The 24864-nt window shown below is 42.3% G+C and overlaps 2 protein-coding genes across 2 annotated transcripts; one reads left to right on the top strand and one right to left on the bottom strand.

Annotated features, from left to right (window-relative positions):
• Positions 1–212: 212 nt before the first annotated feature.
• On the bottom strand, positions 213–23575 carry faxcb (failed axon connections homolog, metaxin like GST domain containing b). Its single transcript, XM_053433338.1, has 6 exons — positions 23316–23575; positions 13234–13369; positions 11820–12016; positions 7212–7429; positions 5988–6104; positions 213–5537 (listed from the first exon to the last, which is right to left on the bottom strand). The coding sequence occupies exons 1-6, from the start codon at positions 23573–23575 to the stop codon at positions 5209–5211; spliced, it is 1257 nt and encodes a 418-aa protein (XP_053289313.1). The 3' UTR covers positions 213–5208.
• On the top strand, positions 19457–22427 carry LOC128449956 (E3 SUMO-protein ligase ZBED1-like). Its single transcript, XM_053433337.1, has 2 exons — positions 19457–20770; positions 21222–22427. The coding sequence occupies exons 1-2, from the start codon at positions 19802–19804 to the stop codon at positions 22125–22127; spliced, it is 1875 nt and encodes a 624-aa protein (XP_053289312.1). The 5' UTR covers positions 19457–19801; the 3' UTR covers positions 22128–22427.
• Positions 23576–24864: the final 1289 nt, after the last annotated feature.

Raw genomic sequence — 24864 nt, 5'->3', positions numbered from 1 at the left:
GTAAGCAGTGAGGTGTAACATTTTTTGGGGGTTTCCTAAAATCCTTGCTGTATTGTTCTAAATTAATAGTACATTTCTTAAGAAGGAACATAGGAAGCCAAGTGAACCCTCCATGTCACCTCATCCCTCCTTTCCCTATTGCTTCTGGTTACTTCCCATATGCCCGCCAACACACTCACACACGTGATAAGGATGAGAAACAACTGCAGGTGTAAAATTGTCACAGCTAGCTTTTATTGAAATCATCCAGCCGCTCCAGCTTCTATGACTGCACACCCAGAGGTTGTTGAATCAGTCAGCTCTACATACAGTATGGTACACTTTGTCAAACATACAACATTTATATAACCCCACCAGAAGTGCTATGTAATGTTTTCAATAACAACACTTCTAGTTTTGAATATGGCTTGATTAAAGCAGTCCAACTGTATATGACGCCCAGACTGGGTGAGGCAACTGACAAACACGACCCAGGTCCTGGCAGGTCGGGAATCAGACCACAGGACGACATGAAGGAAGGAGGTTCTCTCTGGAGTCTCAAACAACGTCCTCACCGTTACAAACTCGCCTCCTTAAACATTATTATTGTAAAGGGTCTGTTCACCTGAAACAGAAAAATGATCTAAGTCACACTTTGTTGTGTGCGTAGCCATGCAAACAGTTTTGGTTTAATGTGTCCAGATTTGGAGATGTTAGAGATGAGATTTAAAGATTAAAGGACCTGGTACTGGTGCAACACCCTGCAGGGTTGGCTGTAGAGGTTTTATTGCCACATCCACCATCAAGCTGCTCAAGTTCTGGAATCCATGGACAAGCCCTGCAGCCAATGGCTCTTGATCAGGAGGAGAGATCCCAACTGGGCCCCAAGGTGTTAGCGACACACACCCAGGTCTGACCAGCCTGTGGTGGCGCTGCCTTAGAGGAAGGTGTCTAGGCAAAAATACCAGATGATGCTAAGCTACACAACTAATGATACATCCTGAGCGTCCGCTGGTGGTCGCTAACATTTGCTCTTGATCCCTGCCATCTACTAGTGGTTGGCAACCTATCATCAAACTTGTGCTGAAGACCTTTAAACATACAGGGGATATTCACCATCCTGTCCTATTTTCGAAAGATTGTGTGCGATCACACAAAAAGCATTGATGCATTGACTACCTTTTTGTTAATACACCACAGACGTATCGTCAGTTGATATGTTGAATTTGTTGTCAAACGCAGGGCAAAATTAGAAGTTTGAAGATGTGTCCACCAACCAATGTTGACTCTCTTTTACATCACTGTTCTCTCTAGCAAAACCTGAGGGAAATATCTCTTTAGCTGTTTAACGCTCCACTATGTTCACATGCGTGATGCCAGGTTTGTCCGTCTGTTGTTTGGCGCTGAGCACGTAGCGTTTGTACAGCAGGTTGATCATGGCTTTTTCAGCTGCCTGCCTTGTCTGTTAACTATGCTCATGAGAACCAACCGAAACAGCACGCCATAACAAACGCCTCAAAGAGCGGATATCGTGATAACCCTCTGTGAATTTCCGCTATAATGGAACAATTACACATCACACATAGTTATTGGTCAATAGTTAATATTCCTATTTGGAATGGGTCGTTTGTTTGTCTTGTGGTAATGCGCTAGATCAGGGGTTTTCAACCAGGGGTCCGCGGCCCCCTGGTGGTCCGCGAGGGCATTGCAGGGGGTCCGCGAAATTTGCTTTGATATTTCAACAAATTTCCAGATTACTCTTGAATATCGTGAGTAATATCTAAAATAAGAAAAATATGTCTAAAATAATATAAAGGTGATGAGGGGAACCTTGAAACCGGCTTGAGGCTAGAAACTGCCAGTAGTTTTCCCCTGTGCATGCGTGTTAAAGGTGGATGTAGAAGAGCGGTTGAGCGGAGATGTAGTTTGTATGATGGGAATTTTTATTTTCCCAAAAAGAAGGCCCAAAAGGGCAGAATTAATAATGAAAATTTTTACACAGATTTTTATAGATTTGTTTAAGGTTTTTAAGTAGATATATCTAGATTTGTTTTAGGTGTTTAAATAATACCGACATGGAAAACCAAATGTTAAAACTTCCTTCTATCCACATAAACACACACACACACGTAGACACGCGCACGCGTAGGCACATCAGTGGGCCACGGATTACTTTCTAGTCAGAATGGTGGTCCCTGGGACGAAACCAGTGGAAAACCCCTGCTCTAGATTTAACTTAAGAATTATTCCCTGACATTAGTGAGTCCCCCTCAAACAATATGATGTCACTTTGTATTGTTTGTGTGCTGGACGTAGTGTGCAGAGCTTCGTATAAACAGTCTATGGTTCAGAGTGAAGCTAGAAAACATTGCTTTCATCCTTCCTGATTTATCAGCAATTGAGATTGTATTGCCTCCACCCTCACGGACTATTTTTAATTCATATTAAACATATTGCACGTCCAAATCACACCAAACTCGGCACTGCACTTTCTCTGGCCATTTACAATACACATGCTAAGAGTGAAGCTGATAAGATGAAAGGTTCATGATATAGATGTTTGTGGAATGAACATTTTGTATAACAATTATAGTGAGCAAAATTAAGTGCAGACGTCAACCCCAAATAACAGTCAGGACAAAATATCAGCCACATAATTTGGGAACTGTGGATGCTAACATTTGCAAGCTATTAGCACCTGCCTATTCCTGCTTATGCCACATTTTTCCAACACTCAACAAAAGCACCTTGGTGTCTGCGCCTGCGTGTTAGACTTGCTACCTTATACACTAAATTGCCATTGAAGTTACCACTAAAATGGTACAACAAACCATCTATAATTTCACCACATCTCTAATAGCAGCTGTAAATAATAGAACAGAAACAATCTATATGGAAACAATGTTCTTGCTGATCAAACTAATCTACTGACATCACTGGAACTAAGGCTGTCACTTTATCTTAGAAATTCTACCCTTAAAATGAGGAAACAAAAACGTACCAATGAATTGACCCATTACCTCAAAATGTCAGAAAAGAAACTCTCAAAAGATAACAGTGTATAATGAATCCAAAAGCCGTATTGGGTGTTTCACTCTTACTTAGTTTGTCCTGTTGTACAGCTACACACAACAGAGCTGAGCCAACTGACGATAAAACCAAACCACATGGGACGTCATGTGTGCAAGCATTTGGGGTTTGATAGCACGAATGGAAAAGATCATGGATGAAGGTAAAGCTGTTTGCTTACGTTCATGTTCCTCTACCAAAGTCGTTTGCTTGACACTCTCTGGAACAGAAACAGCTTCAGCTCTCCCCGACAGGTTAAGACGAGGCTACATTTCTCTATAAGCCATTTGCATTGGAACTATTTCTACTGAAGACAGCGTGTTCTATATTATCGCATACAACACTATCAATCATAGTCAATGTTGTAAGCAGCACATATGAAAGTCCATTCACCTTTATTGCATTGGGATGGAAGCACAACAAGGAGGAAATCCAACGAAAGCTGTCTGCATGGCTCAATATATTCACGTGAGAATATACATTTTTTTTGTAATTTGGATGAACTGATCCTTTAATTTAAGTGACATCTTCCTTATCAGCCGCACAATCTTATACAGTCATTACACTGTATTGTGTTCATGAGCACTTCCAGCTCAGTACGACAGACAGAACACTTCCCGACACATTTTGGTCCATTTTTTTGCTTTTTCATTCAGCGATGCTCATTTCTGTTTGATTTGGTATTATGACCGTCTCTTCTAACATTCACAATGAGTAACATTCACACACACACGGCCGACACAAGCAGTGCGACCCACCCACAGCACAATTGTTATCAGCGCACTCAGCCTCCTGCTCATCTGATACACATATTTATGTTTCCCATTCATTTGAGTTCTCTTCTCTCCCTCCCCAGCCGACTGTTCCCCCTGAAATAAGGTGAAAATAAATTTCCACTAGTGCAAAATAACATTCTCTTTGAGAGAAATAAGAAAATAAATATCAACCAAAAAATAGAGATTTTGACAAATATATTCTTATAGAAAGAAAATTATAATAATGATAATAATCAAGTGGCACTGATAATGAAATTATATTGCAACAAAGAGTATTTTCACCCATGAGTCTGAACACTAAGGCTGATTTGTTGCTGTGCTCAGTCACACACACACAGACACACACAAACACACAGCAACACACACACATAATGGGAACCACAATATTCAAGTTTAGGCCTGAAGGAGAAATAATTTGCTGAGTTGAATCCACTGCACGTCCTCAGAGTGGAATGACCTTGATATTACAAAATGTAGGGGATACCAGACAGAGCACTGACACCCTCTAGTGGTCAAATAGAAAAGTGACAGCTCTTCAATGTGAACCTAAAGGATGGTGAAACTTACAACTAAAACCTCCAGGCTCACCCGATCCCTGCGTGCAAACACATTCTTTATAAATCAGAGACATAAGGATGATAACAACTAAATTCAACAGGCAGGATTCTGCTCATCTCTTCTCCTGACTCCTATTCAGTAGAACTGCAAGTGGATCTCATGGTCTGATGGAGACGCATCATTGTGTTGATACAGATTCTTGAAGCATCGAGGAGATGACATAAGAATGAATCTGGGGCACGGACTGGCGCTCTGTGTCACCTGTGTTTCCTCTTCAGCACATGGATGGTTCGTAGTGGAGATGCAGCAGCTGTTCCTTTTAGCCACGTGATCAATCTCCACCTGTCTGTATGGGTCTGTGCGTAATGACACATGGCAGAGTGGTGATTAGTTGCATCATTTTATAGCAAGTGATGTGCCACCTGTCCTGTGTACAACGCTCTCTTGTCTCTGCGTTGCCGCACGTTTCATGAGACGTTTTCCTGTTGTGTTAACCTTTCACACCAGCTCCTGCATCTTAGGACGAGACAAGTAAGGCAAAGAGAAGACTGCCAAGGGGACAGTTCGGACGTCACGAGAGGGGACAAACAGTAGAGTAGCATGTGCATAATGATGTCCAGTTCTTACGCTCTGCATATAAATACCCAGTTTGTCCATCAGGGAGTTGTAACATGTTGGGTATTGGAGGTGGAGGAGCTGGAAGAGTTTCTTCAGCTGTGAGAGCTCACTCTGGACGGACTCTTTCAACCAGGTTTATAAAGCAAAAACAGATTGCTCCAGCCTTCTGTCAGTGTCATTCCCTCAGCCTACTACAGCCATTCTCAGGTCAAACCTCCAGGTCCGGCATTAGTTCCTCCTTAAGCTGAATGTCATTGTCAGACCCCGTTCCCACATCCGAGTCAAACAGCGAATGGTTAGAGTCGGGGGAGTGGGAGTGAATGGGCCTGGCTGAGTGGGTGCTGGCCTCGCTGTCTTCCAGAGTGTCAGTCCTAGAGAAGAGGCCAAAGTCCAGCAGGCCTGTAGGGGAACCGCCACCGCCGCCACTGCTGCTCTCACTGTCTCCATCGTAATAAAGATCCTCCACCTCCACAAACCACTCGGGCCAGAACCTCCTCCGCATTCGCTCGCAGAACATACCCAGGTTGATCAGCTCCCCTAAAAGACAGACACAGGCAGCATTTAATAACTGACACTGAGAGCTTAATGAAGAGACAGAGAGGACACTAGGGACAAGCTTTTTTTGTTTATCTTGTCCTTTTCCTGCAAGCTCCTAAATCAAAAATTATGTAGGAGAATGACAACAGACAATCTTCATATACATTACAGGCTCTGGTTTTGCTCTCTCTGAAGAAATAAGAGACTTGAGTGTCCCCAGCTACGTGCAAGATGCTGCATTGCAATGACATTACTGCCATCCAGTGGCAGGAAGAGATAAATATGACTATGAGATGGAAGCAGAAAAAAGTGCTCATGTCCTGCAAAAATAGGGACAAATGGAAGCCAGAAATAAAGCAGCATTATCTACAGTGATCTGCAATGATTTATTGATAATTAATATAAATCTTGTGCTTCGCTAATGTCTGAGTACTAAACAGATCCACTGACCTTTAATGAGTTGTTCGGGTCGTGTCCCAGGTAGAGTCCACATAGCCTGCGCTAGATGTCCAAACACTGTGGCATCTAGTGTTGACATCTTAGAGCCCATAAAGTATTTCTTATCACCTGCAGGACAGAGAAAAGACAGCAAGTACTTTTACATGTGTCAACAAGAAGACATTTTCAGACAGCAATGTCTGAAAATGTCAGACATTGCTTCTGGTGGACACTGTAACTACCACACAACCTAAAGAACTGGTGGACGCCGTCTTGAAACATTGTTTGTTGAATTGAGCAATCTAGTGAAGTAAGCCATGATTTACTGGAAGTGAAAACATAACTAAAGTCACCATATAAATAAAATAGTGAATAGTCAAAGTAACACAACCCCTAACACCGAAATCTATAGTTTGTATAACGTGTTTATGACTTTAAATATCATTAACATTAAAACAATTAGCTCTTCCTTGTCTGTCCCTTCAGAGAACACACTTCATAATAAACTAACTTCATGTTTAAGCTGCAAGAGAAGAAACTAAACATTTCAGATTCACATGTCTGGCACTGGAGCCTGGAACAGACCATTAAAAGAGAAGGCACCACTGATGCCTTCACTCCAGGAAGTACTTTCCATTTTATAGCAAATAGCAGTCCAGATAAATGGAACAAATAGATCGATGCAAATCACATTTCTCAGCAGCATCTGCCTGTTTGTTTCCATCTGGACCCTTAAACTGATATTGTGTCTCACGGCTGACATCCAGTCCTTCATTTATTTTCTTTCATCATTGCCTTATTCTTACAGATTGGATGAACTGACTTTTTTTCAAGCTGTCACTGGTTTCACTTCTGATTTTGTGTCGGAAAAGAAAAAAAATGGTTCCAGAAGCTTTGTCAAATTTCTTTTAAAGATAATTAGTTTCTGAATATATCTGAGATTGTATTGTTTTTAATATTATAAGAATTATAAACCTCTCTACTAATGGCCATGGATTTGCAGTAAAAGAAATATGTAATTTTAATATCCCAATTAAAAAAACAATGCAACTATTTTATCGGATTATCTAACAGAGCTTGGTAATCCCTTAGATTCATAGGTCACTGTTGGTTGTTGTGATGAGAGATTTCTTTTTCTATCTGATAATATTTTAATGGCATAGGTTTGGAGAAGAGGCTGCTTATCCAACAATCACACACTCACACGCACACACACAAACGGCCGCCCACTCCTACCCAGCAGTGTAGCCAGCGTCCTCAAGTCCTTCTCCATCAGGGTGTAGACCTCCTCCTTGGAGAAGCGTCCGATGCCATGGCCGTACATCTCTCTGCGCACCATGCTGCCATTCAGGTGGCTCAGCAGCCACTTTAGTGTGTCGCTCAGTGGGCCGCTCATGGACAGAAGCTTCTGGGTTTCGTCCAAGTTGTCCACCCACTGACAGTAAGCTATCGTCCTGGAAGAAAAAAAAATATAATAATAATAATCGGTTTGACACCACTGTATTTCATATCATGGATATTTTAACCCACATTCATTTTCTCATTGCAGTTTATAGTGTGAGATATTTTTGGGATTGCCCCTAACTCTCCATTTTACTCAAATTCAAATTTCTGGTTAGATAGAATCAGTTTGCATAAGTGAACAAAACTACATTTACACAGCAAATGTAACCATACAACACAGAAGCCGGTGGTGGGATATAACAAAGTACATTTTTACTTTGTTACTGTACTGTACTAGTAGATACATTTATTTTACTCCACTACATATCCATACTTTCTAGACCACTACCATTTACAAAGCATTGTGTTACAAGCTCACATTGATTTTCTTTAAAAAAAAAATTTTTTAATTATCAGTAACAAGAGTGGAATTGGTCCAATGATCCAATCTGAGCAGGTTACATTAGGCCCCGCCTCCTTCACTTGTGTTCTCAGCCATAATGATGGAGACACCCTCTTATATCCTCACCAGCCAATCTCATTCAATTTGACTTTATCAGTATAGCCTCAAATCACAACAAACACTGTCTGAAAGAACTTTACAGAGTATCATAGAGAGAAACCCAACAGTTACCACTGTAAACAAGCACTTGGCTAAAGAGCAGAGAAAGAGATCCCATTTAACAGGAAGAAAAGCCATCTGCCTCGACAGGTTGGGTTGGAAGGAGCGAAGAAGAAGAGTGGGAGAGACGGCAAGGAGGTGTTATAGCATTACTGACTGTAGGAAATAGTCAACAAAGACGTGACCAAGTTTAGGAAACATCCACCGACTGCTGTCCACGGTGCTGAAGCTGTCCTGGATATTTCCTTGAGTGTCTATGTTTGTGTATCTATGTATATTCATGTGCATAAGGGTTCATTAGTCAATCAATCAATACAATTGTATTTGTTTCATCCTCTGTCCTTAACCCTCAACAAGAGTAAAGAAAAACTAAAAAAAACAACTTTTAACAGGGTAAAAATGGCAGATGAGGTCTATGTTAGAACCAAGGCCAGTTTTGTTTGTGGTGATGACAATTTCTAGGGTTCAAGGGAGGGTTTATTTTGATATGCTATGCATCTATTATCGTGTTTAGCAAATAATAATAATAATAATAATAATAGTAAATAAAATCCTCAGTGTTGTGTCAACAACGAGTAATAAAGGGTTCAACCCCTGTGTCGTTCTTCCAACAAAACTTTATATCTTGACAATCAAACTCATCCCGATCAATAAGGGTGCCCTCCTCCACTTCCATCCCAGCGCCCATTCATCACCTACAGTGCTCGCCACACGCTACCAGGAGACAACATCATATATCCATCCCCTCAAACTGTCAGCTTGTTGTGATGTACTCAAGTCTCTTATTGGTGCCTCCTCTCACACATACGCTAGAGGACAAAAGATGACTGTGCAGATCCCCTCTTGTTTGTGTTTAAAAGGTTTCTGAAAGGAAACGTGGACAGCTAGACTCAGCAGGAGGCATCCTGACGTCAAGTAGAGATTTGGCTCACAGTGGGAAACAGACACAGCAAGTATTTATGTGCAAATAGAACCAATCAAGCCTTAACAATCCTTCTTTAACTCAGGTCCAATTAATTAACATGCCCTTCATTGTAACAGCACACATTTAATAAAGGAAATCAAGAAAGGACAGTTATTTTGGATTCACCTAATTTATAAACATAATGAGACTATCCCTGCTATTCGGCCGAGTCTGTGTTTTTTTGCTCCGTTGGTGTTACTGCAGCCCAGCTGTTTGTGTGCAGACACTAACAAGATTAAGCTGCTACATCCGTACACACTTGCACTTTGTCACACCTCCTCACTAGAAACAGGCTGAGCTTCCCCATCTGTTTGTCTGAGAGCCTGGAAGCCTCGTGTCATATTTCTGCTGGTGATGACGAGCCCTTGAGCCATGATACGATTGTAAAGACTTCTCTCTCTACATTCTACTGTCTTTAGGTTCACTTATTATGACTGGTCACTCCATACAAATTGAATTGAAGCATCTGGCCTTGATAACAATGGGGGGGGGGGGACTGTCCAGTGACCACATACTACTTCCTCTTGTGTTATCTGAGAGAGGATTTACTGTCCTTTGTGTCCGGATCCGGAGAAAAAACACATGAGCCTGACAGAGCAGGAAGCTACGGTGGAAAGGGTTTGTTCTGTCATTGAGCCACGTTCTACACTGCAAGATGTGTAACGGAGTCAAACTGGTGGACAGTCTGTGTTTAAATTGAGCTTTTCCCAGGGCAACACTTGGTTTCCTGAGAGAAAATCCTGATGATAAAATGTCACTACATTATTTTACAAAAACAAAAATAAAAAGATTTACCTCACTTCATCAACAAAATTAACTGGAAATACTCATGACTTATCTTAGCCCATAATATAAAGAGAAAAAACTGATAATATTTGGGAATAAAAATGCATTTGCTGTGTGTTATTATGATATGAAAATGCTTCAAAAAGTTTCAAATAATAATATGAATGATCAATTGACAGAACATTTAACACTTTATTTAACCCAGTATGTGGCTTTTCTTTGGGATGACATTTTATTATTCACTTAAAATGCAAGGTAAGAGAACTGTTTATAACTGTTTACCATTAAGTGTTTATCGTCTGTGTACTCTTAGCTGTTCGGTTGAAGTTGAGTTGGTGGATAAAACATAACGCACACTTGCCTCAGCTGGCAGTTCCTGTAATCCTGTTTTCAGTCAGGATGATCTCACCATATATCAGTAATGCTGTTAGCCTGTGTCTGCCACTGCCCTCCCCTTAACATAAATTATTCAATCAATAGGTCTATATGTGGGTCTAAACACGGCGCAGGGGGAGCAGAGGGGAGAGCGGGGAGGTGACACGAGCAGGCAGAGGCAGGAGGAGGAGATGTGGGTTAAATAAATGACCTATACTGCTTTAGTGAAATGTTATGGGGTTTCTATTTACAACAGACTAATGGTTCAATCGCACATCTATTATTTAAAAATAAACAAAATTTCTTGACCTAAGAAACAGTGAGATTAAATGTATAGTGGCAGCCAAAGAACAAAAAATCCCTTTGAGAAAATCTGAAGATATTCCCAATTCCTACAAAAGGCTGAGTCCAATGCAAGAATAAACCTGAAACGAGCTGGTCTGTTGATCTAGCAAGAAAAAAACACAGATGATCACACACGATTGAAAAACTGTGTGGCTTCCCCTGGAGCTGTCCACTTGTGACCCGACAATACGACCGACACACAAAGATGCGCAACTGACGTAGCAGTAGCAACATAACCGTCACCTATACCACCAAAATCAATAGGACAGAAAGCGCACTTAAAAATTGGCTACAACTACAGCATATATCACGTTTTCATTAACCCCCTGTCCAAAGGGTTAAAACCTGTAAATGTTATGAATGTGATGAATTTTTAATTGAAAATATCTCCTGATATTTGTAAAAAGAGAAAAACAGGCCACACAACACCAACAGAGTTGGATCTGTGCATATGTGTGTATGTGTGTAAGGGGTGCAGAGAGTGAAAAGATGGATGAAGCTTTTAGGTAATGGAATACACTAAACATCTCTGGGTGTGGGAGGAGTAGTAAATAATTTCCTAGCATCACCCAAAGGTACCGGAGTAGAACAAGGCAGATGAACCAGAAGTGATGGTACAGACAGAGTCAGTCTGTGCTGAAAGCTGTATAAAAAACACTTTCATGATACCGAGACATCAAGACTCAACATCTCTTTCTTTTTTGTTCTTAACATCAATGTGATTTAATTGATCTTCGACTAGATCACTGTGGGTGGCTCCTGCTAAGGTTTAACATTGAACTAACAATATTTATCTATTTAATAATTCCAGAAATCTCTGTCTATCTGTATTCAGAACATATACGTTGAGAACTGTTCATCTCATCAGCTTCACACTTGGCATGTTCTTTAGGGCCAGGTTGACTGGGAAGTGATTCTGTCCGTAACAGTGCGTCCAAAACAATGGCCACGTTTAGAACCACAAAAACAACAACTGAGTCTTCAATTTCTATCTTTGAGTAAACAAGTGAACAGCTCTTTCTGCATCAGTGGCATCGCTTCAGTTCTCTGTGGACTGAGTCCCTCAGCCGGTCTCTTCCTGAGACCTCAGGTACAAACAGCACAATCTAAACAGGTATGTTTACAACGAGCACTGGTTTAAACATAAATATGTAAAGTGTATGGAGTACAGTCAGTAAATGTATAATTTTATCCCTTAAGCCCGACTATGGCATAAAATGACAGAAAATCCCTGTATTCTGCCCATGTAATGACTCAAACATGGCATGCAGCATCAACGCTACTTTGGCTCGGCTTGCGAGTCACTTACCAGTAGAGGTGCTCCTCAACCATTTTGGTGATGGCTCGTGACACAGCTCTCTCCTGCGGGGTGAGGTTACTGTTGAGGTTGACGCCCAGCTTCTCCTCCAGGAAGTCCACGATGAACTCTGACCCTGACGCCTGCTCGTGGTTGTACTCGATCCAGGGCATCTTACCCTGCGGCGACAGCCTCCCATCAAAGTAGTTCTGAGGGGAAAGAAGCTTCAGGTGAGAAAATGAATGGAATCTGGATGATTTCTGTACGAAATAGAGGGTGAGCATGTTAGTGTAGTCAGATGTGCCCAAATTCTGATGCAGTTACCACTGCAGGAAACCAGCTAGTAAAAACAATGATGTAATATATTTTTGTGGCTCTAATGTCGGCTCTGGCTCAGGGGGTGAAGCAGGAGGTTGGTGGTTCTATCCCGCGCTCCTGTAGTCTGCATGCTGAAGTGCCCTTGGGTAAGACATTGAAGCCATAAATTGTCCCTGACATCTGTAGCTAACATCTATTTACATGAATGTTGTTTCTCTGTCTATTTGACAATTAACATTGTGTAACAAGAAGGGGTGGGATCATGTAAAGCTTGTAATGCTAGCTCCATTCCCACAACATATTTAATTTAGACATCACAATATGGACATAGCCAAAAAACAGGTAACCAGGGCAAAGATTAGAATCAAGTTGTGTTTACTGAAGATAAAACCTTATAAAACAGGTGTTTTTTTTTGCAGTCAGGTAGTTGTTCTCTGGACTCACTCAGATCAAGAAAGATCTTTGTCACCTTTAAATAACTTTGTCTCTGAGACTTGCCTAATTGACATGACCTATTCTAGGAAATAAAATGCATCTCAAGCTCTGATGTACAGATGTCTCAAGAACATTTTTTAATCAATTAGTAATTTCTCATCTTATTTCTAACTGGATTCTCTCTCCAGGCTCCTAAAAAAGAACAAAATGAAACTATTTAGGATGGAAACAATGATTCTTGAATGATCAGCAAGTCTGTGAAACCACTGATGAAGCGTCACAGATGGACATTTAAAAGGGTCATTGGTCAAAAAGGTAAGGACTGTATGTATGTATGTTGTAAAAATGTTTTTACATATGTACAATGCTTTTAACTCATAGACTAACAACAACACGTTAAGTATTTCATAATGAAAGATCAAAACTGCAAATGGCTCCAAAAATCAACCTTGTTTGCTGTGAACATGTCAAGTGTGAACGAGAGTGAACTTCTTTTGACTGAAGAGCCAACTGCATACAACCAACCACAGAAGGTTGAGTTTCACCAACAGTTATTCAAAGGACGATGGTCAGAAACACTAAAAAAACACTACTATCAGTGAACATTCAAGAGTCCTCCACTGTCTGTAGCTCTGTCACGTGAGTCACTCAGACACACAGGGTCTGTGCTCACCTGGTAGGGCAGATCCACCATGCGCAGGTACGTCTCTATTTTGAGGCAGAAGGGTGAGAGGCTGGGCACGCCATTCTTTGGCCTGGAGAACTGGTGAAGGATGAGGGCGTCTTTAGAGTCCAGCTCCTGCTCCTTCCTACACAGAGAGCACAGGTGGAGAACACAAACATCTTTAGACTGTAGTTTGGACTAGTTTATTTTTAGTTGACATACATTCCCACATCATTTCACAGTGATCCGAGTAGAAGACAAGCAAGCAGGATTAGCATTTAATGAGTTTTCTAACATTTACTGGATCATTTAATTTAAAAAAATGTATGGGGCCACAAGAAGGCCAGAAGTGCAACATCATTGCCTGAAGTGGCCCACATCCATTTGCTATCTGAAGAGGAATATAGCTTGGATATCTCTAACTCTGTGCCTGTATTGATACCAGCATGAACTATATACAGTGCCTTGCATAAGTATTCACCCCCCTTGGACTTTTTCCCATTATGTACTGTTACTAACTGGAATTCAAATAGACTTAAATAAACTTTTTCCCGTTTGATCAACAAAACATGCATAGTACTTTGGAGGTGCAAAATAAATTTTATTGTGACACCAACAATAATGAGAACAAAAAAGTTGACATCTGTTGGGTGCATAAGTATTCACCCCCCTGTGTCAATACTTGGTAGAACCCCCTTTCACTGCAATTACAGCTGCAAGTCTTTTGGGGTATGTCTCTACCAGCTTTGCACATCTAGAGATGGAAAGGTTTGTCCATTCTTCTTGGCAAAAAAGATGAAGCTCAGTCAGATTGGATGGAGACCGTCTGTGAACCGCAATCTTCAAGTCTTGCCATAGATTCTCTATTGGATTGAGGTCTGGGCTTTGACTGGGCCATTTTAAGACATTAACATTCTTTAATCCAAACCATTCCTTTGTAGCTCTGGCTGTATGTTTAGGGTCATTGTCCTGCTGGAAGATGAACCTCCGCCCCAGTCTCAAGTCTTTTGCAGACTGCATCAGATTTTCTTCAAGGATTTCCCTGTATTTGGCTCCATCCATCTTTCCCTCTATTCTGACCAGTTTCCCTGTACCTGCTGAAGAGAAGCATCCCCACAGCATGATGCTACCACCACCATGTTTCACTGTTGGGATGGTGTGCTCAGGGTGATGGGCAGTGTTGGGTTTTCGCCACACATAGCGTTTTGCATTGAGGCCAAAAAGTTCAATTTTGGTCTCATCTGACCAGAGCACCTTCTTCCACATGTTTGCTGTGTCTCCCACATGGCTTCTGGCAAACTCCAAACGGGATTTTTTATGGATCCCTTTCAACAATGGCTTTCTTCTTGCCACTCTTCCATAAAGGCCAGATTTGTGGAGTAGATGACTAATAGTTGTCCTGTGGACAGATTCTCCCACCTCAGCTGTGGATCTCTGCAACTCCTCCAGAGTAACCATGGGCCTCCTGGTGGCTTCTCTGATTAATTTTCTCCTTGTCCGACTCTTCAGTTTGGGTGGACGGCCTCCTCTTGGTAGGTTTGCGGTTGTGCCATATTCTTTCCATTTTCTTATGATGGATTTTATGGTGCTCAGAGAGATGTTCAAAGCTCTGGATATTTTTTTATAACCTAACCCTGCTTCATATTTCTCCACAACTTTATCCCTGACCTGTTTGGTGAGCTCCTTGGTCTTCATGATGCTGTTTGTTCAGTAATGATCTCCAACAAACTCTGAGTCCGTCACAGAACAGGTGTATTTATACTGAGATTAAATTGCAGACAGGTGGACCCTATTTACTAATTATGTGACTTGCAAATGTGACTTGTGAATGCAATTGGTCGCACCAGATCTTTGTTAGGGGTTTCACAGTAAAGGGGGTGAATACATATGCACTCAACACTTTTCAGATTTTTATTTGTAAATAATTGTGAAATCCATGTAATATTTCCCCCCACTTCCAAATGATGCACTATTTTGTGTTGGTCCATTACATAAACTCACGATGAAATAAATTTTAATCTGTGGTTATACCATGACAAAATGTAGAAAAGTCCAAAGGGGGTGAATACTTATGCAAGGCACTGTAGTAATCCGCCCATCCATTATCTATACAGCTTATCCTTTGAGGGTCATGCGGAGAGCTAGAGCTTTTCGCACCCTCGATATGTCGCCAGTGTATCACAGGGCTGACATACAGACATACTTTCATGAAAATCTTTACTTTTGGTGTGTTTCCGAGAGCGACTGGTGTTACTACTTGTTTTCTGCGTCGGTCAGTGCATCCAAACAGTGAGCAGGAGCTTCCACCTCTAACAAACCTTCCTGTGAGGAACAGGTCACACCTGTAGTTTATTAGAGCATGATGACTCAGCACTGTTGGCCCCTGTGTCCCTGAGCAGTGTTTGTTTTGAACACTCCACAACAACCCACTGACCTACACATTCGTTATTTTATTTGTCATCAGGGACTAATGTGGGCTTAGTTCATTAACTTCCAAACAGTAGCCTTGTACTGACCTACTCTGGAAGACTATCTATCTAAACTATCTACCCATTCCTATGTTAATCTGTGTATGTTTTCACCTTATATATGCTGCCTTTAGGCAACATCATTAGAAAGCACAGTACATTTCCATTGTTACACAGACGACACCCAGCTGTACATATCTAGCCTGGATGCCAGACGAACTTAGCCCCGCCCACAACAGTTTTGGTCGGGCAGTTCGGTCTGGAGTCGCTCCATTGGGAAAAAATTATGGCCCGACCGGGCCAATCAGATTGTCAGGGCGGGCTTTATACGATGATTGACAGATGATCAACGGTAACGTAATCAACCACGTCATCAAAGTGCCCTTGGGTTGAATTCGTTTTCAACAAACATGCCTGCCGCTGGCGAGCTGAGATGTGTAGATGCTGCCATTGAGTCTGTTTTAGAAGACATCGACAGCGCATTCATTTTGAAAGAAGAACACAGAACGTGGAGGTGACGCCAAAGCACCGCGCTAATCCCTATCGCCCCGGCGCTTGGCTGTTCACAACGGACGCTGAAGCGACGCTGAACCGCCGGGCAGCGCTAATAATATCACCCGTTGATCCAGTAGATCGCTACACGGCTTTGTGCCAGTCACACCGGAGGCTGAAGCACCGCGCTGCGCCAAGGCTGCCTCGCGGTGCTTCAGCCTCCGGTGTGACGGGCACAAAGTTTTAACATGGGAGTGGATGGGAGCCAGCTGTTATTTAAGGCTTGGCGCTGCGCTGAAGCGTCCGGTGTGAACCCGGCATTAAATAACTCACAATGCGTTGCTTAGCATACGTCACATACTACGTTGCTCTGATTGGTTGTAGGTCTATCCATTTGAGCGAAGAAGAATTTTACTTCCTGGTTAGTTGAAACACGCCCCATAATCACAGCCCAATGGAGCGGTCTCAGACTCACATTCTGACTAGAATTGTGAGTCTGACAACGTCAGGCTAGTACATATCTACTAAGCCTGATGAATCTAAGCGAATTAGAAACATCTCAGAAGGATGCTGAGAAACCAGTCCACGCATTTGTTACTGTCGAGTGCTGAGAGGAGGTAGATGGAGAGATCATATTACTCCTGTCTTAGCTTCTCTGCAGTGGTTCCCTGTAAAATTCCAATTTTTTTTGTTTTGTTTTTCCTTACTCTTGTTGATTGTTCAGGACAGAGTATGACACACCTTGTTAAAGCTCAATGATACAAATTGTGATTTGTGAATATTGGCTATACAAATACAATTTGATTGATTGATTTTCAGATCCTGCTCCTCACTTACGAAGCCCTTAACAATCAAGCACCTTCTTATATCAAAGAGCTCATAACACCATAGTGTCCCTATAGATCACTTCGCTTGCAAAACAAAGGCTCCCTTGTGGTTCCTAGAATCTGTAAGAGTGGAATGGGAGGTAGAGCCGTCAGCTACCAGGCTCCTCTCCTGTGGAAGCAGCTCCCACTCTGGGTTCGGGAGGCAGAAACCATCTCTACATTTAGGGTTAAACTTAAAATGTTCCTTTTTGATAAAGCCTATAGTTAGAGCTGGATCATCCCTTAGTTATGCTGTTAAAGGTCTAGACTGCTGGGGAACTCCCTTGATGCACTGAGCACTTCTTTCTGTCTCTCTGTCCACATATTTATTTCTACATCTCTCTCTCTCTCTCTCTCTCTCTCTCTCTCTCTCTCTCTCTCTCTCTCTCTCTCTCTCTCTCTCTCTCTCTCTCTCTCTCTCTCTCTCTCTCTCTCTCTCTCTCTCTCTCTCTCTCTCTCTCTCTCTCTCTCTCTCTCTCTCTCTCTCTCTCTCTCTCTCTCTCTCTCTCTCTCTCTCTCTCTCTCTCTCTCTCTCTCTCTCTCTCTCTCTCTCTCTCTCTCTCTCTCTCTCTCTCTCTCTCTCTCTCTCTCTAAAACCCCATTGCATTAGATCTAATGCATTAGATCTGGAGTTTTATTTTCAAATTCCACATACTATTTATAGATTTTTTTTTTCATCAAGATCCAGGATCCATCCAAAAATACCTTATATAGTATATAAAGAAATTCTGGATGAAATTAATGAAATAGGTCTATAGGTAACAAACTGTTGATAGTGATGTTTCGTATCACTGTTTCCACTGAGCTGATTGGGAGGAAGAACTTCGGTTAGATTTACAGTGAATTACTTGATGAGTCATCACACTTCTCTTAAAGGGATAGTTCACACAGAAATAATAATGCACTCATTATCTACTGGGTGAAGGTTTAAGTCCACAAAACAGGACTCAAACACTCAAATTTGAATGTCGGAGCTCGTGGTCACTTGGATAAAACTATACGAGCAGTATGGAGGCTTGTTGTGTTTTTTTCTGTTGTTTTATTAGTTGTTGGGGAGGAGGATTTGGCTAAGATTTCATGTGATTCTACTTAAAACTGTGTTGTAAAATAGTTAAAAAACAACTGAGGGAAGTATCTTACCTACTGGGATTTGCTAGGTTTTTCTTCAGGGAGGGATTGAGATCGAAAAACATTTTTGAGTGAGGTTTAGTGTGACTCTTCCTAATCGTATCTGAATTGATTGATACATATTGTTACATATAAAACATGTCTTCATTTATTAAGAACAAAGGTTTATGGACTGTATTTTCTCACCCGCATCACATGTACAAGCTGAATTTGTAGCACAGACATACTGGAGGGATTAACACCGAAGAACATCAGTCCAAAACCTCCTGTAGATGATTTACTTGGTGAAAGGCATACAACTGTCCCTCCTAACAAACCATTGTGACCCCTTCGACCCTGTGGATGCATTATCATCCTGTTTTCCACTAATTCTTCAGGTTTATCCTTTACCCTCAATTATACAGCCTATTCTGCCTATATTAGGAAATGTGTATTTGAGCTTGTGTAATTAAAGAAAATGTCAACAAACACATGCTTAAGTAGGCTGGCTGTTTTGTTTTTTGTTTACAGTGGTGTTAGTTGTTTATCTCATAATGGGTGGCTGTGGCTTGGGAGAAAGAGAGGGTCGCCCACTACCTAGAAAGTCGGTTGTTCGATCTTAATGCCAAAGGGTTGCAGGGCAAGATAAAATGGTAAATGCTCTGTATTTATATGGCTCTTTTCTAGTCTTGATCACCTGTCAAAGCCCTTTAAGGTACAATTTATTGCCATTCACCCATTCACACACACACGTATACAGTGCATCTATTGGCAGCACTTTTTTTTTCTATTTGGGGCCATTCAGGGTTCAGTATCTTGCACAAGGACACTTCGGCATGCTGTTGAGAAATACTGGGATCGAATCGCAACCTTCCGGCTGGAAGACAACTGCTCTCCCCTCAGCCTCAGATGAAGATACTGAACCCAAATCTGCCCTTGACAACTGTGCAAACACTGTATGAATGGTATGATAGAAAGTGTGCAGCGTGTGAATGTGTATGGGTGAATGTGCCTTGTACTTTGAAGCACTTTGAGAGGTCGATAAAACCGGAAGGGTGCTATATAAATTCATGCATTAGAGGGATTTTAGCTCCATAACCTCCATATTCCTCAGTGCTACTCCACACTCCTCACAGTACAGAGTGTACTGCTTGTCTCATGGAGCAGCTTCAGGATGCTGCTGAAACCAAAAACAAATCCTGTGGCTGCTCTGCCCCTTTGTGCCTCTGTCCATTTCAGTGTGGTGCTGTAATCTCCCCCCGCGGGGCCTCTGGTTTACAGGACCCTGCAGACATGAATAGGCCTGTCGCGATATGCAATAAATCAATTAATTGCGCGATAAATTAAAATGAGCGATAATTTTTTGCCGGCTGCAATAAATCGCCGGATGGTGTTTTTTTGCCCCAACTGAATTCTTCAAGGCAGCGCGCAGGGTTAGGCATTCAGTTGGTGATGGTTATTATTTCCTGCAGCGCAGCCTTAAAGGCCGAGCTGAGGGCACAATAAGTTAACCCCCTCGTCACGTCTCAGTCACTTGTAGCATTGGTCTCTATGTGGGAGGCGGAGCCCTGGCGTTGCGCAGTGCAGAGTGCAGCATGAAAGTCCCGAGAGGAGAAGAGAAAAAACATTTGGAAGAATAAAAAGATGGAGTTGGTTTCTAAGCCGAACGCGACAGCTGCCGTGTGGGAGCACTTCGGCTTCAAACCCAACGGCCGGGGCGAACCAAATAACTTATGCGAGCCGACATGTCGCATTTGTTTGAAAACAGTATTGACAAAACGCGGTAAGACAACAAACCTGCATCTTCACCTGAAACACAATCACCCGATGCAGTTTTCCCAGCTTGGGAAAAAACAAACAGTTGGGAAGTCTCCGTCTTCCCAACTGTCCACAATCACTGGGGCGTTTAGTCGGCAAACAAAGTACAAACAGGACAGCGCAAAATGGTGCGCGCTCACTGACTGTGTAGTTCGCTTCATTGCTAGAGAGATGATGCCCTTTAGTATCGTGGAAAAGCCTGCATTTCGACGAATGCTGCAAACATTTGACAGCCAGTACGAATTGCCTGGGAGAACATACGTGTCACAAACGGCAATTCCACAACTGTACAACAGTGTAAAAGACAGCATACTAAAGGAGATCAAAGACATCCCATTTTACTCTGCCACTACAGATATGTGGTCAAGTACAAACATGACTCCCTATATGAGCTTGACCATACACTACATAACTGCGGACTGGACCCTGCACTCCAAGTGTTTAGAGACCAGATATGTCCCAGAGAATCATACTGCTGACACCCTTGGAGAAAACCTGAAGTCTGCTTTAGCAGACTGGGGACTGGATGAGCACAAACTAGTCTGTATCACTACAGATAATGGTGCTAACATTGTTGCTGCAATAAGAAATTTTGGCTGGTCATGGCTCAATTGCTTTGGCCACAACCTCCACCTTGCTGTGTGCCATGGTCTGGACAGCGACAAAGATCGGACAGCGCGTGCATTCGGACTCTGTAAAAGTTTGGTCAACACATTCAACCTGAGCTGGCTTAAGAGGAGAGACCTGAGGAAGGCACAGAGTGAGGCAAATCTCCCCCAACACAGTCTAATACTGGTGAGTGATTTAATTCATTGATAGTTTAATTTAATGCATCTAATGCATACAATGGCACTAAGTTGATGGTACAGTGTGACATGAATGTACTGACTGAGTGAATGAGACCATGAGAATGTATTATTTATTGACTATTTATTACTCTACTTTTTTTTAATGAGTCCAGTAGTGAGTGCAGTGCATTGAATTGTTGTATAATGTATTACTGTGCAATACATCTATATTCTATTGTTTAATTTGCAACACAAAATATTTAAAGAGTTGTTATTCTTATTTTAAAGTAGCCTCTAGACCTGTTGAATTTAATTGAGACTGTAGTCGTATGCACTGGCATTAAAAAATAAAATAAAACATACAAATGAATAATAATGGAAATGTAAAATGTAGTATTTGTTTAAGAATGTTTATATAGACTAACTAATGAACAAGAACAATATTATCTTTCCCACAGGATGTTGTCACACGATGGGGCACTAAGCAGAAGATGGTAGAGAGGGTGCTCGAGCAACTCCCAGCCATAAGAAGTGTCCTGGTTCAAGACCGTAAACATAGCCACCTCAATCCAACCTGGCAAGATGTTTCTGTGTTGGAGTCCATCAACGCAGCAATGAAACCACTAGCTGACTTCACAGACGTCCTCTCAGGGGAAAGATACGTCACAGTGTCCTCAGTTAAACCTGTGATGGAACTGATAAAAGACGACCTTCTCTCTCCAGGCCCTGATGACACTGCACTGACAGCCAGCATTAAACAAAACATGTGCAGGGTCCTGACTGAAAAATACAAATCACCTGCAATCCAAGTCCTCCTGAGAAAGGCCACCATCTTGGATCCAAGGTATCGTGGCAGCATGGAGGAGGCAGAGGCATTGGATGATGTCAAACAACAGCTTGTCCAAGAGCTACTGGACATAATAGGGCCAGAAGAAAGTGGAGAAGGTGCCAGTGGTGAGAGCTGCAGCAACGCTGCTGGAGGAAACGTGGATGAACCTACTGCTACCGCACCCACCAAGAAGATGAAGCTGAGTGACTTTCTTCGAAACAGAAGAGCTCATCTCACAAGTCAGACCCAGGCTTCCTTTCCAAAAAGAGTGCAGGCTGATACAGAGCTGACCAAATTCCTCCAAGAAGATGCACTTGATGCAGCTTGTGATCCCTTGATGTGGTGGCATGACAATCAAAGAAAATATCCTTTGATGGCCAAGTTGGCCCAAAAGTACATGTGCATTTGTGCAACAAGCACCAGCTCAGAGAGAATGTTTAGCACAGCTGGCCACATTGTTACTCCTGAGAGATCCTGCCTTAAGCCACACAAAGTCAACATGTTGGTATTTCTTGCTCGGAATCTGCAAGACTAAAGAAGCTACAGATTTGCATATGACCTGTTGAGGCATCCGCTTTCAGTCATGTTTTTTGTTGTTAGTTTGCACTTTTTTTGCACAAAGGTCCTAATTGGCAGTTTTGCCTGTATGTCTGAGCCTAATGTTTATTATTTGTTGAAGTGCAATCTGGTTTACATCCTTTTTATTTAGTGTTTAAATTGTATTTATTGTTTTTGGTTGTGTTTGGTTTTTATTCAAGAGCATTTTTGGTTAAAATAATTTTATTTATTGTTTTTGGATGTTTTGTTAATTAATTCTGGATATTTTAAATGTCTTCCAGATGTCCAGTTCCAGTGTTCTTTAAAAATAAAAGTTTATTGATCTTCGAAAGGGTGTACTTGCATTATTATGCCATTATCATTATATAAGTTGAAAATGGTGTCAAAACGGCAATATTATCGCTTATCGCAATAATTTCTGGGGCAATTAATCGCACAGAAAAATGTGTTATCGTGACAGGCCTAGACATGAACGGATTTCTTCTAGAAGAATAACAGCTAGTGTGGCAGAAGCTGCAGTGCCAACAACACATCACATGGCATGAACAGATGATGCCGGCAGGCTGCGGGCACGGGCCTCAGTCTCCTGCACGTGATCCAGCAGCGGCGGCAGCGGCAGCGGCACGGTATAGGAGGTTACTCAGATTATGACGGGGGAGGGTGAGTGAAAGCAGGAACAACCAGGCCACTGTGACAGGATGTACTTAATACTCTCCTGCAATGACCGGCCCAAAATAATCCCCATCCCCTGCTCTGACAGGCGCACTGCACTCAAAACAGTCCTGCTAATCACTGCTCCGTCGCAGGGTCTGATCGCGTCCCATTCATCTGCGGTGTGTTGTGTTGCTTTCCAAGTAGCAGCCGTGCGCACAGTTCATTAAAGGTCGGTCTGACTCAGAGCTCTGCGTTTTTACACGCTCAGGTGCGCACGGAGCTGGCACGTGACGTGTTGTTTATTTATTTATTTTCCTCTCCTCCTACTGTCGCGTCCTTGGAAGGAGGAAAACAGGGAGTGAAACCACAGCAACCACCGCGAGATCTGTGGATCGACACCCCGTATGGACGCAGCTCTACACCCAGATAATGGCAGCTCATCCCCGCCGGTCACTGTCAGCAGGTGTGATATGTGCTGCATTACAGACAGGGAGCTGACACAGACGCCTACCTGATGGTGAGCAGCTCGTGCAGTAGGTAGGCAGCCGCGGCCAACAGGGCCCCCCCGGTGATGTACAGGGTCTTCTTCCACCAGGAGTCCGAGCCCAGCACCGACATGATGCCTCCGTAGTCCTGCAGAGGGAAGGCAATGATATAGCCATACAAAGAGTTCTGCTGCTCGGAGGCGCACAGCCCGAGGGGCAGACTGTGGTTCCGGCCGAGTTCGACCACACACGGCCGGGAGGAGGCGAAGCCAGCAGCCCAGTACATCTTCCACTCCCTCGGTTACAGCCGCCCCGCGTCCTCCCTGCTGCGCTCCCCTATAGGCTTCATCCACACGCCCGGTGGGAAGTCTACGACATGGCGGCTACTGCTCCTCCAGAGAGCCGGCAGCGGCGAACATGGAGGCACCCTCCGTCTCCTAAACGATGCTCGGCGCCGGCTTCACTTTCCTTTGCTGGTTTTGGAGAGCGACGTCAAGAGAGTCAGGAACACTACAACCTGACATCCGGTCTCACATTTCAAAATAAATGTTCCTGTTTAACCTGGGTTGTGTTGATTTTTCTGGGGTTATAACAACAACAAAAATAATAATTTAGTTAGTAGTTTCATAATATAACTGCATGGGGGCCAGACCGTGCTGAGCTTTAAAAGTTATTGAAAAAAATCTTAAAACAAATCCTAAATTTAACGGCAGACAATGCATGTTTTCTTTTTTCTTCTGCTATTTTTTCCTTTTGCCGAGAAAATAAGTCAAAGAAATTAATGTTTTATCTCAATAGTCATCAGGTAATATTCATACAGTTGAGTGATTAACTAATTGACAAATATTGCAGCTCTATCATGTTCAAAGTGGGTGTGGGTGCTTGTCTCTGCTCACAGAGTTGCCTTTGGCTAATACGTTAGATGCTAATTACTGATTATAACATGTTCAAACAAGCACTTTCATATGATTTGGAATTAAATCTTAGTCACTACTATACATTGTTATAGTCATGCATGAAATATATATTCTGAAAAACATAAACTGCAATTTGAAAAATGTGATCAAAGTTTTACAAAGTGCAAATGAGTGGACTTTGAGTTGAGTCACTTGTTCTATTCTTAAATTTACTGCAGTACTCTGATAATTGGGAGCTAGCACTATGTACACAATGAATCCCGTGAAATAAATTCAGTGCTTTTATTTTTAAGACAAACTTGGACAATTTCCGGTATTGATGTATTGACTGCTGGCAATTTGATGCGACAGGCCTATTGTCTCCTGGAGTATGAATGACCCCGCCCTGGCGAGCCTCCCTCACATATATACTGTCTATGGGTGAAACACACTCCGTTTGTTGGTCACCACAAAGTGATGATAAACACCTTCTCATCCTTACATCAGATTCTGTGTGATCACAGGACTGACTGTTTACTGCATCTGCTTCTAATCCTGATTAATTTAGTCCCTTCAGACGCAAATAACCTATTACATAAATACATATATTTCGTGATTGACACTTGTAAATATCACATTTCAAGCCATAGACATTTTCTCAACTTAAAAACCAGTAGGT

Source organism: Pleuronectes platessa, chromosome 10, assembly GCF_947347685.1.
Source record: "Pleuronectes platessa chromosome 10, fPlePla1.1, whole genome shotgun sequence".
Taxonomy (NCBI): Eukaryota; Metazoa; Chordata; class Actinopteri; order Pleuronectiformes; family Pleuronectidae; genus Pleuronectes; species Pleuronectes platessa.
This window is presented reverse-complemented; position numbering and strand designations above follow the sequence as displayed.

Excerpts from the sequence above, each read along its gene's own strand:
- LOC128449956 (XM_053433337.1), top strand. The coding sequence starts at position 19,802 with ATGGAGTTGGTTTCTAAGCCGAACGCGACAGCTGCCGTGTGGGAGCAC. Across the intron at positions 20,771-21,221 it reads CCCAACACAGTCTAATACTG|GATGTTGTCACACGATGGGG; the intron begins GTGAGTGATTTA and ends TCTTTCCCACAG.
- faxcb (XM_053433338.1), bottom strand. The coding sequence starts at position 23,575 with ATGTACTGGGCTGCTGGCTTCGCCTCCTCCCGGCCGTGTGTGGTCGAA. Across the intron at positions 13,370-23,315 it reads CACGAGCTGCTCACCATCAG|GAAGGAGCAGGAGCTGGACT; the intron begins GTAGGCGTCTGT and ends CTCTCTGTGTAG. Across the intron at positions 12,017-13,233 it reads TGGTGGATCTGCCCTACCAG|AACTACTTTGATGGGAGGCT; the intron begins GTGAGCACAGAC and ends CTTTCCCCTCAG.